Source organism: Camarhynchus parvulus, chromosome 1A (assembly GCF_901933205.1).
Source record: "Camarhynchus parvulus chromosome 1A, STF_HiC, whole genome shotgun sequence".
NCBI lineage: Eukaryota > Metazoa > Chordata > Aves > Passeriformes > Thraupidae > Camarhynchus > Camarhynchus parvulus.
Genome location: NC_044586.1, coordinates 41,156,795 through 41,172,063, shown reverse-complemented (window position 1 = coordinate 41,172,063; position 15,269 = coordinate 41,156,795). Strand labels below are relative to the sequence as shown.

At 37.9% G+C, this 15,269-nt stretch overlaps 1 protein-coding gene across 1 annotated transcript in view; it reads left to right on the top strand.

Moving 5' to 3' along the window:
• TMEM117 (transmembrane protein 117) overlaps window positions 1-14,886 on the top strand; it is a 180,248-nt gene extending 165,362 nt beyond the window's left edge. The window contains exons 7-8 of the mRNA XM_030960265.1: window positions 6,005-6,134; window positions 13,981-14,886. Coding sequence (XP_030816125.1) covers window positions 6,005-6,134; window positions 13,981-14,618 — 768 coding nt within the window. The 3' untranslated portion in view covers window positions 14,619-14,886. The remainder of the gene's footprint in view (window positions 1-6,004; window positions 6,135-13,980) is intronic.
• The last annotated feature ends 383 nt before the right edge of the window (window positions 14,887-15,269 follow it).

Sequence of the window (15,269 nt, the reverse complement as noted above, 5' to 3'; positions counted from 1 at the left end):
TTATAAATATGTTTGCAGTTTAATGGCTTACACAGGTGTCAGCTGTAGACATCACTGTGAGTTGCAGCACTGCAACGAAGTGAAACATAACCACGGAGGAGTTGGGCCTTTGTCTCTGAATTCTGGCTGTTAATTTCTTACTTCAAACACTTGCAAAAATACAAAACCATTGCATCTCCTGTGTCCGTCATGTTCTAAGATGCAAAGATACCTGAAAACAGTCTTCACCTCAAGGTGTTTTTAATAAATACATAAAAAATGCTATAGGCAATTTCTGAAACACATACACATTCGTATATGCATTTTCTCAGTTCCTGCCCTGTTTTTATTTACTGATTTGAGACATTTAAAGTACAAGTGTGTTCATAGCATTAAATATAGTATATGTCATCATTACTTAAAGCAGAAATATTTAGTGTGCATTATTCCTCTTCCCTTACAATATTTCAACAGTGTTTATATTGTTCTTAGTGTTATTTCATATTTAATGGACATACCAAGAGCTACATTCAAACAGGAAGAGAAATAAAACCGTGGCACATTTTTGCACCATTAGTTGTTAGTGTTTTCTAATCATGGTCCCATGTTCTCTGTGGCATTTTTCCCTGGGAGGAAAGAGGCTTATGGCTGAGGCATGTGGGGTTGTGTGTGCATGATGCATGGGATGTGGTTTGCTGAGGGCCAGCATTCCCCTCCCAGACAGCTAATGATCCTGACTTGATCCTGCCAGCACCTGCTCCTCATCCTCTGGGGACATGGCCCAGAACCTGCAACAAAAACCACCAAGGACCCATCCTGCACAAACCAGGACACTAGGCATTGCCAATATTCTCCTGGGCAGCTTTGTGTCCTGGCTTGAATGGTCAGGATAGGGCTGCCCAGGAAATGCCTTTTCTTTTCCTCCGAAGATGGCAAAAAATGGCCAGATCATATTGGAAAGTCTGGCCTTGATGCTTAGTTACCATTGCTAAAAATATCTTTACTTAAAAAGGTACCAAACTGGTGCTGATAGCTGTGCTGTAGGGTCTTAAACTGACACCTGGCATTGCAGCAGAGAGTATGTGCATCTGTTTGGCCTGGGTAGCTAGAACCAAAGCAAAGAGAATCAAATACCATGATGTCCTCAGGTTTTTTTCTGTGCTTCTGCATTTAATGAGGTAGCTGAGGGAAATCAGAGATACTCTCTGCCCATTGCAACACCAGGATGAGGCCCTCAGTGATTTTAAATTCATCCTCTGGCTGCCCTTTCCTCAATGACTGGAGTGAAATGAGGCAATAACCTTATTTGATTTGCACATGCCACAGAACTTTCTGCTGAGGTTAGAGACCTCTGAGCGGCTGATTTAAGCCTGCTGGTTCTGGTTGGCTCTGTCTCCACACACAGAGTGGATGTACGCTGCAGTCCCATCCCCCCAGGCTGGGAGCCGCTGAACTCAATGAATATTAGAAATCTGATGTCAATGAAGTCAATGAATATTAGAAATCTGATGCTGATGGACTTAAAGGAGAAACAATCTGTTCATGCAGTATGAAAGGTACATATATGACCTAACAGTGTGTTTGTACAGCTTTATTTTTCCAATTCTGCAATGCATTCTAAATATGGTATTTTGGGCCCAGTTCCTAATGAGATCCCACAAATGGCAGAGTACAGGCATCTCAGCAATGAGGACTAAAGCTGATCAATTGAACTTTGCATAATTATGAGCTGAAATCTTTAAGAACATAACACATGGCACTCATATTCCAATGGTGAGCACAGACTGATATCAGAGGCCACAGAGAGAAAACAATGTGTAGGGAAACGTGATGCAGGCCTGAGCTATGTTCCAGAGTAGGAAGTGTTTGGATTTATGGGCTTGAACATTTGGTCTATTCCTGTAGCTGTTTCAAGTGAGGTGGAATATATCTACAAGGCATCTTGAATTTCTCAGGAAAAGGGTTTTCTGGATATTGCTGAAATTAAGTTGTCTTTTGGCTGTCAGTAAGGGAGAAACCAAACACATTCAAAAGATTTTGGACAACATTTTCTTAGAATCTAGATAGTAAAATGGCCACTTTGTTGGGCTTGGATATGACAGCCCGATCTTGTCATTAGCCTGAAAATGTAATAATAATCTACTTTTCTTTGGCACAGTAATAATACTACAGCTATATATCTGCAGGTGATAATGTCTGTGGACAGCTGACACTCACACTTAGCAAAGCTGTGAGTCAAATGAAGATCCAAAGACCATTTAATCCCTAATTTAAAGCTTCATTTTCCTAACTGCTGCATCTGTAGTGACTTCCATAGAAGTCAGTAGGTTTAACTCATTATTTTAGTTTCCTTGTCTTAAAATCGCTTTCAAATACATTTTATTATTTGTTGGTGGCTTTAAAAAATATTTTATTTCTGTAATTTCATGGGACTGTTCTTAAAGAACAGACTGCATAAATGTTCTGGTAAAGGTGTTACATTCAAAATTTTATTTATGGAGGAGGAAGGCTTTACATATACAGCCAAGATTTAAAATTAAATTTAAAAACTGTAAGCCACTGATTATTAGTTGAGATCTAATCATTACAGAAAAGAATACTTTTGTGCAGAAAGAAGTTTCACTAGGAGTAGTAGTAGTAGTAGTAGTGATTAATAATAATAATAATAATAATAATAATAATAATAATAATAATAATAATGATAATAATGTCTAAATTCTTATGCACACACTTCTTAGTTTCTATTGCTTTTCCTGATGTTTCATCCACCCTCCCTCTGTTCCTGTGGTTCTTGAAATGGGCAGTTTCAGTTTGATGGTGTTCAATGCATGTCATTGGCATCTGGTGTCCTTTGCTGGGAACGATATGATATCCATCATGATGGTTTCTTTTTTCTTATGCTAGAAGCTGCTTGGGGCTGTTCTTATATTTGATAACATGTCAAGACCTGCTGTTTCCTCCTTGATCTGAAGCTCCACATTACAGATACGTTTCACAGATAGTGTCTTATGTGAGATACTTCTTTGTTTTCCTTGTTACCCCTAAAAGTAGTTTTGCCCAGCCCAGATCTGCATTTCTTTAGCTGAATGCCAGTGAGTTGTTTATAGATGTGAGGTCTGCAGCACCAGTCTGTGCCCATCTCTGTAGTTATGGCCACACCATATTACAGTGCTTCAGTGTAATAAGGGCCATGATACAATTCAGGCGTGCTTCACACAGTATGGGGCATATATGTAGAAAATGTTATTATCAGGTAGTTCTCAGATCCAGATGAGAAAAAACTCTTCTTAATAAAAAACTCAGATGCAGAGACACAGACCAGTACAAATTCTGCTTGGTGGAATTTTATTTGTAAATCAGCAAAAGGCACAGTAGGAGCCTTGGGGCAAGGCAGGAACAGGAGGCCAAATTTATAGACCCGTGTTTACTTATAACTAATGCAGAGTTCACAGTTCTCCATTCATTTATTTTCAGGAATATGTAATTTATTTCTTCCTATTTCTTCCTGGGTGAGAGTATGTATGAGTTGACAAGAGACGCCAGTCCTGAGATGTATATTAGAAACAGTGAACTGAAAGTGTGCACGCATAAAATTTTTATCTCTGGGAATTTTTTGAATGCCTGTCCCCCTGCAAGGGGATGTCTACAGATGCAGGGTAAGGGACTGCAGCTGGGCAGGTATTACCAGAAGTGTGTGTGTTGCATTAATGATAAAGCAAAATGAGAACATCCTTATTTTTCTTATCTTCTACATCTGTAAACTGGCACTATCTGCATTTCTGTGAACATTAAGAACTAGGTAAAGGGTGTCAGATTTTCTCCTTGCTTGTACCCCTGTTAATCCATTTAACTCAGTATAACAAATAGTACAAATCAGCTGTTAGTGATCAGGCTGTGCTATTTCCAGATCATAAAACTCTTCAATTTCCCTTTCATTATAGAAAATGTTGGAGACCTTAGCAAGTCTTGGAAGTTAAGTTATATATAGTGATTAATCTTTCAGAGGTCATATATAGAATAGAATAGAATAGAATAGAATAGAATAGAATAGAATAGAATAGAATAGAATAGAATAGAATAGAATATCCTCAGTTGAAAGGGACCCAGAAGGACTACTTCTGGCTCTGCACTGTACAACCCCAAGAATCACACCATGTGCCTGAGAGCACTGTCCCAACACTTCTTCAACTCTGTCAGGCTGGTGCTGTGACCTGGGGAGCCTGTTCCAGTGCTTAACCACTCTTTGGGGAGAAACCTTTTGAGGTATATATCATAAATGTCCCAGGACACAGTTTCAGGTCATTCCTTTGGATTCTGTCACTGGTCACCACAGAGCAGAGATCAGTGCCTGCCCCTCCTCTTCCCCTCATGAGGAAGTTGTAACTTCAATGAGGTCTCCCCTCTGTCTCCTCTTCTGCAGGCTGAACAGACCAAATGACCACAGTCACTCCTCACAGGGCTTCCCCTCAAGGTCCTTTACCATCTTTGTTGTCCTCCTTTGGACACTTTCTAATAGCTTTATATCTGTCTTATAATATGGCCTCCAAACCTGCCCCCAGCACTCGAGGTGAGGAGCAGAGCAAAGCAGGACAATCCCCTCCTTTGCCCGGCTGCCAATGCTGTGCCCGATACACCAGGACAAGGTTGGCCCTCCTGGTTGCCAGGGCACTGCTGACTCAAATTCAACTTCCCCTTTACCAGGACCCTCAGGTCCCTTTCTCCAGCACTGCTTTCCAGTATTTTACTTCCCAGTGTGCTGGGAACAGACAGGGTTGCCCTATCACATGTGCATAACTTGGCATTTGTCTTTGTTAAACTTCATACAGTTGGTGGTTGCCCAGCCCTCTGATTTGCCAAAATCTCTCTGCAGGACCTCTCTGCCTTTGAGGGAGTCAACAGTTTTTCCCAATTTAGTAGTTGATTCTTAGTTTTGAATATTTTTTAATTACTCTGTAAGGAAACTTTCTATCCTTATAAAACTGAAAATTGAATAATGGAATTAGTTCTCACGGGAAGACAGCTATGCTGGAATGGTTTTCATGTGAAAGAATCAGAAATCACTCATAGAATTCTTCACGTTTTGGATTCCTTTATTTTATTTTTAGTAATTCAGGTGCTTGTGGCACCAGCTTGTTGAATACAAATCCAGGAGTGTGCATGGGAAGAGGGGCAGTGTGTTTGTAACAGGAGATCATCAACAATCTGCAGTGCACAGAGTAATGACACTGGCAGTAATCATCCTGATTCTAGCACTATTGCTTTCAGTTTGGGCTCTAATGAGCCATGCTGTCATACCCATTTTCAAGTGACTGATGGTGGGTACAGATAACCAAGTGAAAAATTCCTTTAAATGCAGCTCTTCCTCAGCTGGGGTACCACACACTACCAAAATTTGCATAATGCTAGGTAAGAGCTTCCACATTTCCAGCATTACCTTGTCAGCTGAAATATGGCAGTGGAGAAAACTATGCTTGGGTTGATTCAGGCAGATTGTGCTGAGGGGTCTGCACTTGCAGTTATTGTTTATTTAAATGTAGGAAAGCAAAATACAGAAAACACCTTGCAAATTGAACAAGTAGAATATAGATATATGTGATGTTTGAAAGGCTCAGGCCACCTTTGCCAATCTCATACCTGCAGTTTGCCAAATTACAAATTAGAGTAAGTAGCATAACAGGGTTTTTATATAGGTATTCATAGTGTTGCCAGGTTTTAAATAAGTATTCTTATCCTTATTCTGTTTTGTACTATCAGCTGGTAAGTTGGGTTCAGTACTGTCATTCTGAGATGAACTTTTTATACACATTTTATACAATTACATGAAGTTGAGGTAAAAATTATATTGTAATATCTAATGTAAATAAGGTATTCTATTTTAAGTAGGTCAGTCCAATTTAAAGTAAGAAAATCCAACAATGGAGGCTTAAATATAGAACATTTCTGTTTTATTAATTTAAGCCATTTTAAACGCAAAAATATACTGTGAAATCTTACTTTTTGGCTCTTATTTTTCTTTTTTTAACAGGACTGGGAGTTTCCACATTTTATGGGTGATGTTGAAGTGAATCTTCCAGGCTTGCCTTCAGCACACATGCAATTCAAAGTACCTTATTTCCAAAAGATACTGAAAGAAGAATATCACATACACATAACAGGTAGGTAATCTTACAGATTGTGACTCAGTCACACAGTGAACCGCTTCTATGTAACAAATGTATGCTACTGTGGTCTTAAATGTGTATTTTTTGTGTTTGTCCCAGAATTTTTCTCTCTCTTTTATCTGTCCATATCCATATTCTCCATATATAACCCTCTCAAGGAAATGAGGAACCTGTATCTTACAAATCAGAGCAGCCTGCTATTTCTCACGGATTTCAGCAACTTCTTGTGACTTTAAGTAATACATAATGTAACTTCAGACATCTTTTATCTAAAATTACTCTCTCAGGGAAATTAGCAGCTTATTTCATCTTCAAATCTCTCATGCTTTCAGATGCCTTTGCTGTGATTTATGCTAATATCTTTTCATAACTTTGGTCATTCTCATCTGGCAAAGGCCACTCATAACCCTACTTCCATCAGTCATCTAACGAGAAGCAGACAGTTAAATAACCTCAAATAAAATAGAATTGCAGTTATTGAAATGGATGATACATATAGATAAAAAGTACCTGATCCTTGCATACTGTGAGTCAGTATTTTAATAACAGTAGGGAATGAAAAAGAGAAGGAGGTTAAATAGGGATAAATATTTTGGTTTTACCTTCAAGCTATACAAAAGGAGAATAGCTCCTCTCTCTACATTGAGAAAAGATGGATAATAATGGATAACAGAAGAATGCAGGTGTGAATTGGCAGGGGTCTTTAACTGCTAATATAAAAAGTCACAGCACATGACGCCACACAGAAATAAGATAGATGAGGGCAACCAAGGACAAGCCAAAAGAAACTCCTGCAGACCAGGGACAAAAGGAGCATTCAGAGATGATACAAAGATAAGGGCAAGAGTTAGCAGGTGAGTCACAAGCTCAGCAGACAGCTGAAGCAGAGGGAAGAAAATGTGTCAAGGAAAGAATGACACCAGCACTGAGCTGAGGCAGACTGAATGAGGCCTCAGAAAAGAAGTGTGTTCAGCAGAGAATGCAGAAATGAGATTAAAAAACAGAAAAGAAGATAAAAATAGTGCAGAAGTTACCTGTTGGCTATTGAGTGAGGGAAAGCAAATAGGCCAGCAGGAATTACAGATGGAGGGAGAGAAAGTTTTTCAAAATTGAAGGTAGGTGCCCTGCTGGAATGCTGACAGAGAACAGCCAGCTAACAAGGAGAAAGAAGAGCTGGTACATATCTGATGGAGACCATTTGAGCCAATTAGTGGTTTATGGAACAGGATAAAGTAAGTGATGGCCAGTCAGTGACTAGAAGGTGTAGGGTGAAAGGAGATGTTATGTGTACATGATGAACACATTTTTCTCTCCAAAGTGAGCAGAAAAAGAAAGGAGCAGAGGAAAAAAAAATTAGTTTAAGCATCAGATATTTTATGTGAATTACAGGTATGAAATTCAGGGATAGCAAAAAAGATTTTTTTTTTCCTTTTTCTCAAAGCTAGGGAATTAATTTGGAGGGGCTCAGTCCCACAGGGTTCCCAGATGCCGTATAAGGAAAAGTAGTGGAATGGATACACAGAGGAGTAGGAAAAATGGCTGAGGAGTGGTAGGTTGGGCTGTCACCAGATACAGAAACTTGGCATATAATTAATGGGTGATAGAAGAGGAATTGAAGAGCAAAGAACAGTTTTGCATTGTAGAAGAGACAGAGACATAGATGATAATCAGGGATAATCAAAGAATAAACAAGAGCAAAGAACATAAATTAGTGATCAGAAATGCAATCAGTAGCAATGCTGCTGTTTGAAAACAGGCCAACCAAATAAAACCAATATTTATGCATTGTAGTCTTCTGCAGAGAGGACTGGAATCTTTTCTGATTTTCTAGTGAGAAGGCATTCTTTTAATGAGGATGAGATAATGAATGAGGGCTGAGGAAAATTTTTCCCTGCTCAGCATTAACAAGATCCATTTATTAGATTCGCGAGACAAATCAATCCATTTGACTGCATATCACGTATCCTGTCTACTGAGAGCCTGTTTTATCTCAGAGCTACACCACCCTTTAGGAGATCTAATAAACAGCCATAACACATGGCACAAGAACCTCCCTTTGGGTAAGTTTTGCTTGAACCATCTGTTCTTGCCATCAGTTCTTGTCTTAGGTTAGGGCATCATGTTGGATAATTTGCAAGCTCTAGTGACTGTCTGGATGTGCATATACTTGAATATTCTACTCAAATCAAGGTGTAGAATATTTGAAAATAATAAAAACCTAATTTTATATATATATATATATATATATAAAAAATCAAGATTAATATAATCCAATCTAAAATTATGCACATGGATGCAACTGCAGCAGGTGACATGGATGTACAACGATGGTAACGACAGGGAGCCAGCTTCATTTAAGCCCTGTTTAATACACAGAATCCAGAATATTAAATTTAACCATAGGACTTCTTTTAAGTAACAAGCAGGAAATGCACACTGAGGCCTGAAAAACATTTCTTTTAGTACTAGCTACATAGATAAATCCAGGCTGTAAATCTATGGCTTGTGCTCTAATTTTTAGAAACTGAAAACCATTTTCTCCCAAGTAGCAAGAATAAAGAAGGCATGGCTGAAATAACATTTGCCATCCTTTTCCTGGCAAAGTTTATTCTTTATTAGTTCTTACACTGTCTGTTTTAGTCACTGTTGATTGACATAAATAAAGGTAGCCCTATTCAATATTGTTTTTTCAAATAAGCAATGGTCCCACAAAGGAGCAGCTCTAAGGAAAGCAACATTCCAAGGAGTCAAGGATTTCAAGCCACCATTCTGTTGGTTTGTCCTTGATGGCTTTGACCAAGTTGTGTACAGATGAATAATTTCAGTTACATGCTATGTGTTGCCAGCTCTCCTGACTTTGTCACAAGTCTTAAGACAGTTGCACTTTTCCTTTTCCTTTTCCTTTTCCTTTTTTTCCTTTTCCTTTTCCTTTTCCTTTTCCTTTTCTTTTTCCTTTTCCTTTTCCATTTTGTCTTAAAAATTTATCTCCTGAATACAATGAGTAAATGAGAATTTCAGCTTTCATAAAATAAAGATCATGATTGCAGAGGAAAAAAAATTAAAATTTGCTTCTGCATACTTCAGTGTCTAAAAAGGCAGAAAAACAGAATTGTACACACTATATTATTTTAACCCATGCTCCTTTAAACTACTAACATACTTTCTTAGTCCTGACTTATGATTTCTTAATGTTGTTGGCAGTAATAGTGAATTAACATCTTCTGACTGTAGTTGATATGTGTCAATGTAATTTTGAATTTATTGTGAAAAGCTATCTTATTTTTACTGGTAGCTGAGTACCTCATTTTACTCTCATTTCTTTGCAGCTAGGAACTCCTTGCAATACTCCTTACTGAGTATTAAATATTTTCATTCTGTTTTGATAGCCACTTTTTTTTATGAACATTGAAAAAAAACTTGAATTCCTGCATCTGCTTAGCTCATCTGGATTTCCCTTGACAGATGGTTCATTGCAAAGTGTGTGTTTTCCTTTTTAGGCTGATGTTTATGAAAATACATAGTCTATCCTAGTTTCTATAATACCCAGGGAAATTTGTAAAACTTAAAATAAATGTTGTTCAGCTTCTTTTGTGTTTAAAAGACACTGGGAGGGGGGGCTGCCTTGTGCCCTTTAATGGAAGCATTGGAAATCCAAGCGCATCTACTGTCAAGTATGCAGGTAACTTTCAAACTGAAGATGTTACAATTTAGGTATCAGAAGAGATGGGAGATTTCTCTGGCTGTGTGTAGCATGTTTCTGCGGGCTCATCTGACCCAAGTAGCCTTCCACCCAAAGGAGAAATCATCACCTTCATAGCTGGGGAGTTACCAGCATGGCTGGCTTGTGGAGTTGAACCAACAGCATGTCGAGATTCAGCCCAAGCTTACAAAGAGTAGCCTGAGGGAGTCCGTGGGCAAAAATAGAAAGGTTAGAGGTAAAACCAAAGCTGTCCGTGCACACAGATGTGAAAAAACCTCAGAGGACTAACATCTTAGATCAGCTGTGAGTGGTCTGTCTGTATGCATGTATCTAGCTAATAACACTAATGTGACAGAAGATAGGAAGAACATTTCAAATGTTTTGCAGCAGTGTCTGAGTAGTTTTAGACACAAATTACAGTTGAGATAGAAGTCTAAAGCAAACATGTCCTACACTAGCCTCTGGCTGTGGTTGCACAGCATGAGGCTGCTTCCGTCTAGCCTTATTAAGTAGAATTTTCACATTACCTTCTGACCTCAGTAAGGTTTCTGAGGATTAGCTTCTACATGAGATCCTTTTGTTGGAAAATGAATAGCCTCTGCCAGAGTGGGCATTCAAAGATAAAACAGAATCAGCAGCTGTTTTGGAATATTGGGATATATTCCAAGTGTTGTGTGGAGGATTGCCCAAAAATCTTGTTCGATGGTGAAAATATGTGAATTTCTGGAAAAGGGAAAAATGAAAATCCATACTTCTTTCAAAATGAGAAGACCCCTGGCATTCATGTGCAGTGCACAGCTGTTGAGCTTCAGCAGCGGGGGGAGACTGTTTCCAAGCAGAGTTCTGTACAGGCTGATGTTCAGAGCATGGTCTTATGATGCAAGTCCAAACTGCCACAAGTGGAGGTTATTGTAGAGTCAAAGTTTCCTTTCTGGTGAGCGTTCTAGCCAGGAGGATACAATCCTCTTCAACAGACATGCTTTCTCAGAAAACAGGAGTGAATTTTCATCCCCAAATACTGGTTGTAGTCTACAGTGTCTATAAAAATATTTCACATTTTGCATCACAGCCTGACAAGGACACTAATATGCTTGGGTCCAATTTTTATTTTGGAGGATCTTTGTTGCATCAAATTGCAATATTGTACCATGTTTCCAAATACACCACATCAGATTCCGAACTCTCCAAATATTATGAGCAGCATGTAAAATGTCAGTGCTGTGAAAGTTATAAAGTTGTTAACCAGGTCACTTTTCAGGTAGTGCATGGCTGAATGACACAACCTATTTTCCCACATGACTTTCTTTGTTGTTAACTTCATTAAGACTGGATAAAATTCTTTTCAGTTTGACGAAATGATTACTAGCCTTCCAGTCTTTGAGAGTTTATCCTATTACATCATTCCATTTCAAATTTTGTCTTTGAATAAACCATTTTCCATCCAATAAGGGCTAAGTGGGGTCAGGTATATGCCAGTATTGCCACACAGATTTCATGGAAGTAGGGCCAACCCTAAAGCAGCAGTAATACTAATCCTACAGAAGCTGGGTAAGAGATAAGTTAAATGACTTCATAGCATGGGGCTCCATTTTCCCTTGTCACTTTTAATCTGGAATGAAACTTGAAATTTTTAAAAATAAAATCAGTATCTATACATTTATAACACATTTATTATGATCCATTGCAAACTTACAAACTTGAATTTGTTCATGCACAAGATCAAAGATTGTGATTGACTTTTCATTTACCTAACTTATTTCCTATATAGGCTTGATATATGACTTAAAGTTTGCTATGAAAATGATTATGCTAAAATTAAGTTGCAATAAACAATCATTTCATATACATACATTATAAACATTTAAGTTATAATGTTAAAGATTGGGCAATATATTAAATCTCTCTATAACTACATATGAGCACAATGACATCTTTGTGCTTCAAAACATCACAAATCTAGAAGGATGGCTTGGTTGGCTTCTTTGGCTGTCATGCCTGCTAGTGCAGCAGTGAATACCTGTCTTGCAGAGGGATAGATGGCAGAGGACATGGTATTCTAGAAAGAGGTAAATACTTTCTGTAAGTACCCAAGACAGCAGTAACTCAGTCATTTTGTTTCTAAGGACATTAATGCAGCCCTCGGATAAAGGGATTATTGAGTAGGAGCAGAAAGATGTCATTGTGTTCACATATGGTTATAGTGAGACTGTTACTCATACACAGCCTTTGGTTCTGGTGACAACTGTATTCAAAAGAGAAGGAAAATTTATAGAGCTCATCAAGCATAACAGTGATGCAGAGGGTGAAAAAATTGTCTGGGAATAAGAAATGTAAGGATTTCTGAGAAAATCTGCTATAGCTATAGGCAGCTGTTCTCAGCCAGCTAGCTGCCATTTAGACGTACTGGTGGCAGTTCATCCTCACTAAATGGGATGATGGACCTAAGTGGTTCATATGGCCCACATGGACCCAACAATCACTGCACCTGAGGGCTTTGTTTCTGCCTGCCTAGCTCTGACTAGGAGCTGAGTGAGGGAGTTTCAAGTTCATACGTTCTGTGAGACAGGAACAGTGTATCTTTCTATCAAACAATCAGCATCAAATAACTTCTGAACCCATGGCCATTTTCAAAACATTTTCAGACAGTGAAAATATGAAAAATAGTGATATTATCACTGTGTCCTAAGAAATGGTGGTAAGGTAAAGAAGAGTCATCTAATTGCCCAGCTGAGGAAAAAACAAGCAGTCAGCTATTACATTCTGCTGGACAACAGCTATTGATCAGTGAATCCTGTGTTTTTCTGTTGAAAGACAGATGTGATGGGAAAATAGAAACATTAAATACACGTCAAGCATCCACAGGAAACATCAAGTTACATTGTATTGTTTGTTATATTATTTCATACTTTAGCATCACTTTTAGTCTCTTGGTGTTGATTTAAGAAACTTAAATATTATTAAATATGGTGTTAATAGTCTGAAAATATAGTTTTCTTTAACACGTCAATTATAAAATTGACAAAATCACAGGGAGAAATCATAGAATGATTTCAGGTGGAAAGGATCCTAAGAGATATTTGGTTCCAGCCCTTCTGATGTGAGCAGGGGTACCTTCCTCTACACTGGTTTGCTCAAAGACCCATCCAAAGCCCCTTGTCTTTGATAGAGGAGTTATTCAGGAATTATAGGATTGTCTGCAAGGTCTTTTCGGTTCAGTTTAGTTTCCAAACAGTGACGACTGTTCAACACAAGAGAATAACAAGAGAATAAATATTCTTGTTTATTTTCAATCTATTTAATCTGAACTGAAGAGAACCATTAAACATAACTCCTGAATACATGAAGTTAGTCTCCTTACCCTCCTGGAGAATTCTGGTTGTACAGTTTGAACACACATACTTTCAGGAACTGGAATCCATTACTTCTGTGCAAGTCACTAGCCTAAGTAATTTGATAGATCCTATGATACATTTTCTTTTTCACTTGAAGCATACTTAGATATGATTCCAGCAAAGACCACAATCATTCATGACCAGCAGGAACAATCCTCCATGTATGTATTTTCACTTAATGCTGACATGTAGATTTGCCAGGTTCTTGGGTGATGGCAATCATCACTGCGCAGGTGAGATCTTAACATATGTCTAACTAGAATGTATTATATGCTTTGACTGTGAAAATAATATAATTTATTATGTGTATTCATAGACACAGACTATAAAAAAAGCTAAGATGGCTAAACTTGGAAGTCTACAATCAGCCCTTGCTATTTTTCAATAATCTTACTGTGATTCTATAAATCACAGTTTGTCTGATTGCCCATACCTGAATATATCTGCACTCCATGGTTGGTATATCAAACAACATAAGTAAGCTGGTCACTTACAAACTGTAATGTCAATTGAATAGTTATATTCCTGTGCTTGTGTTACAAAATTGTTTTGTGTCCAGACCTAATTGTGAAATACTAAGGGATATGCAGCATCAATCTGACTGTGGTAGAAATTTATTTACAACTTTGCTTTACAGATTAATAAAAAAATAACAATTTTTCTCTGATTATCTTTTATGTGTAATGGCATTTGTCCTGCTTCTAAAATGGATATATAAATTGACAGAACTTTTTTTTTTTCCGAACAGGCAAATGGTTTAACTATGGAATTATCTTCCTTGTTTTAATCTTGGATCTGAATATGTGGAAGAACCAAATATTTTACAAACCTCATGAATATGGTCAATATATTGGTCCTGGGCAGAAGATCTACACAGTGAAGGACTCAGAGAGCTTGAGAGACCTTAACAGAACTAAGTTATCTTGGGAGTGGAGATCCAATAACACAAACCCACTGACGAACCGGACCTATGCCGAAGGGGACATGTTCTTGCACAGCAGGTTCACAGGCTCCAGCCTTGATGTCAAATGCCTGGCTTTTATTCCAAGTTTGCTGGCTTTTGCTTTGTTTGGTTTCTTCATCTGGTTCTTTGGGCGATTTCAGAAAACTGACCAAGGCATGGAAAATTTAGACAAATCATACACAAGAATGAAACGAAAGTCACCATCAGATATGGGAATGACACGAGAAAATACGCAGGTGTTAGAAGAACCATTGAATTTTCAAGAACCACACCTAGTATCCATAAAATCAGACTTAAGTGAAATAGTTTTTAATTCTTCTCTTCTAACTTCTGAAAACTTGAACGCACAACTGAATGAACAAGACAGCCCTTTACAGCCAGTACCAGAATCCTCTGTCCCTAAGAATAATCCTGTGACATAGAGGAAAATACCCAGGAAAATCAATTTAAATAAGCAGTTACTCTAAGATTTCAGTTTTACCTTTTGTAAGTTAAGATTTACATAGTGTTTAGAATAAGAAACTCAACCTATACCAAGAGGTGCTCAGCATGCTTTTTCTAGGAATTTTGGTTTTTATTTGTATTATAGTACGTGCCTATTGTATATCTAACATTCCTTTATAGATTGCTTCCCAAAATTGCACAAGCTATTTATTAATACATTACCTTAACTGTATCATAGTGTATTAGATGATTACTTGCAGGTATAAAATTCTACCGTGGTGGTGCCTTGAGACATTAAACTGTTTTTTAACTCAACACCAAGTGTATAGCACAGTTCTTCTCATCTGTTTTGCAAAGCTTTTTGTATATGGTTGTTCAAGTGTCATTTGATGTCTTGACAGAGGAGAAAAATATAGTTATTCCTAAAGAAGGTTTTCTGTTAGGATACCACAACTTGACTTTGTTATGTACTCATCTGTGAAGTCAGAGATTTTGATGACCAGACTGCAGAGAAGCATGTTGATTACATTTTAATTTTTCTGGCTAGCTGCCAAACACAAATACAGATTTATTATGCAGTAAACAGCAGAAGCATAATACGACATGGGTCACTAGTTGTGAAAATATGA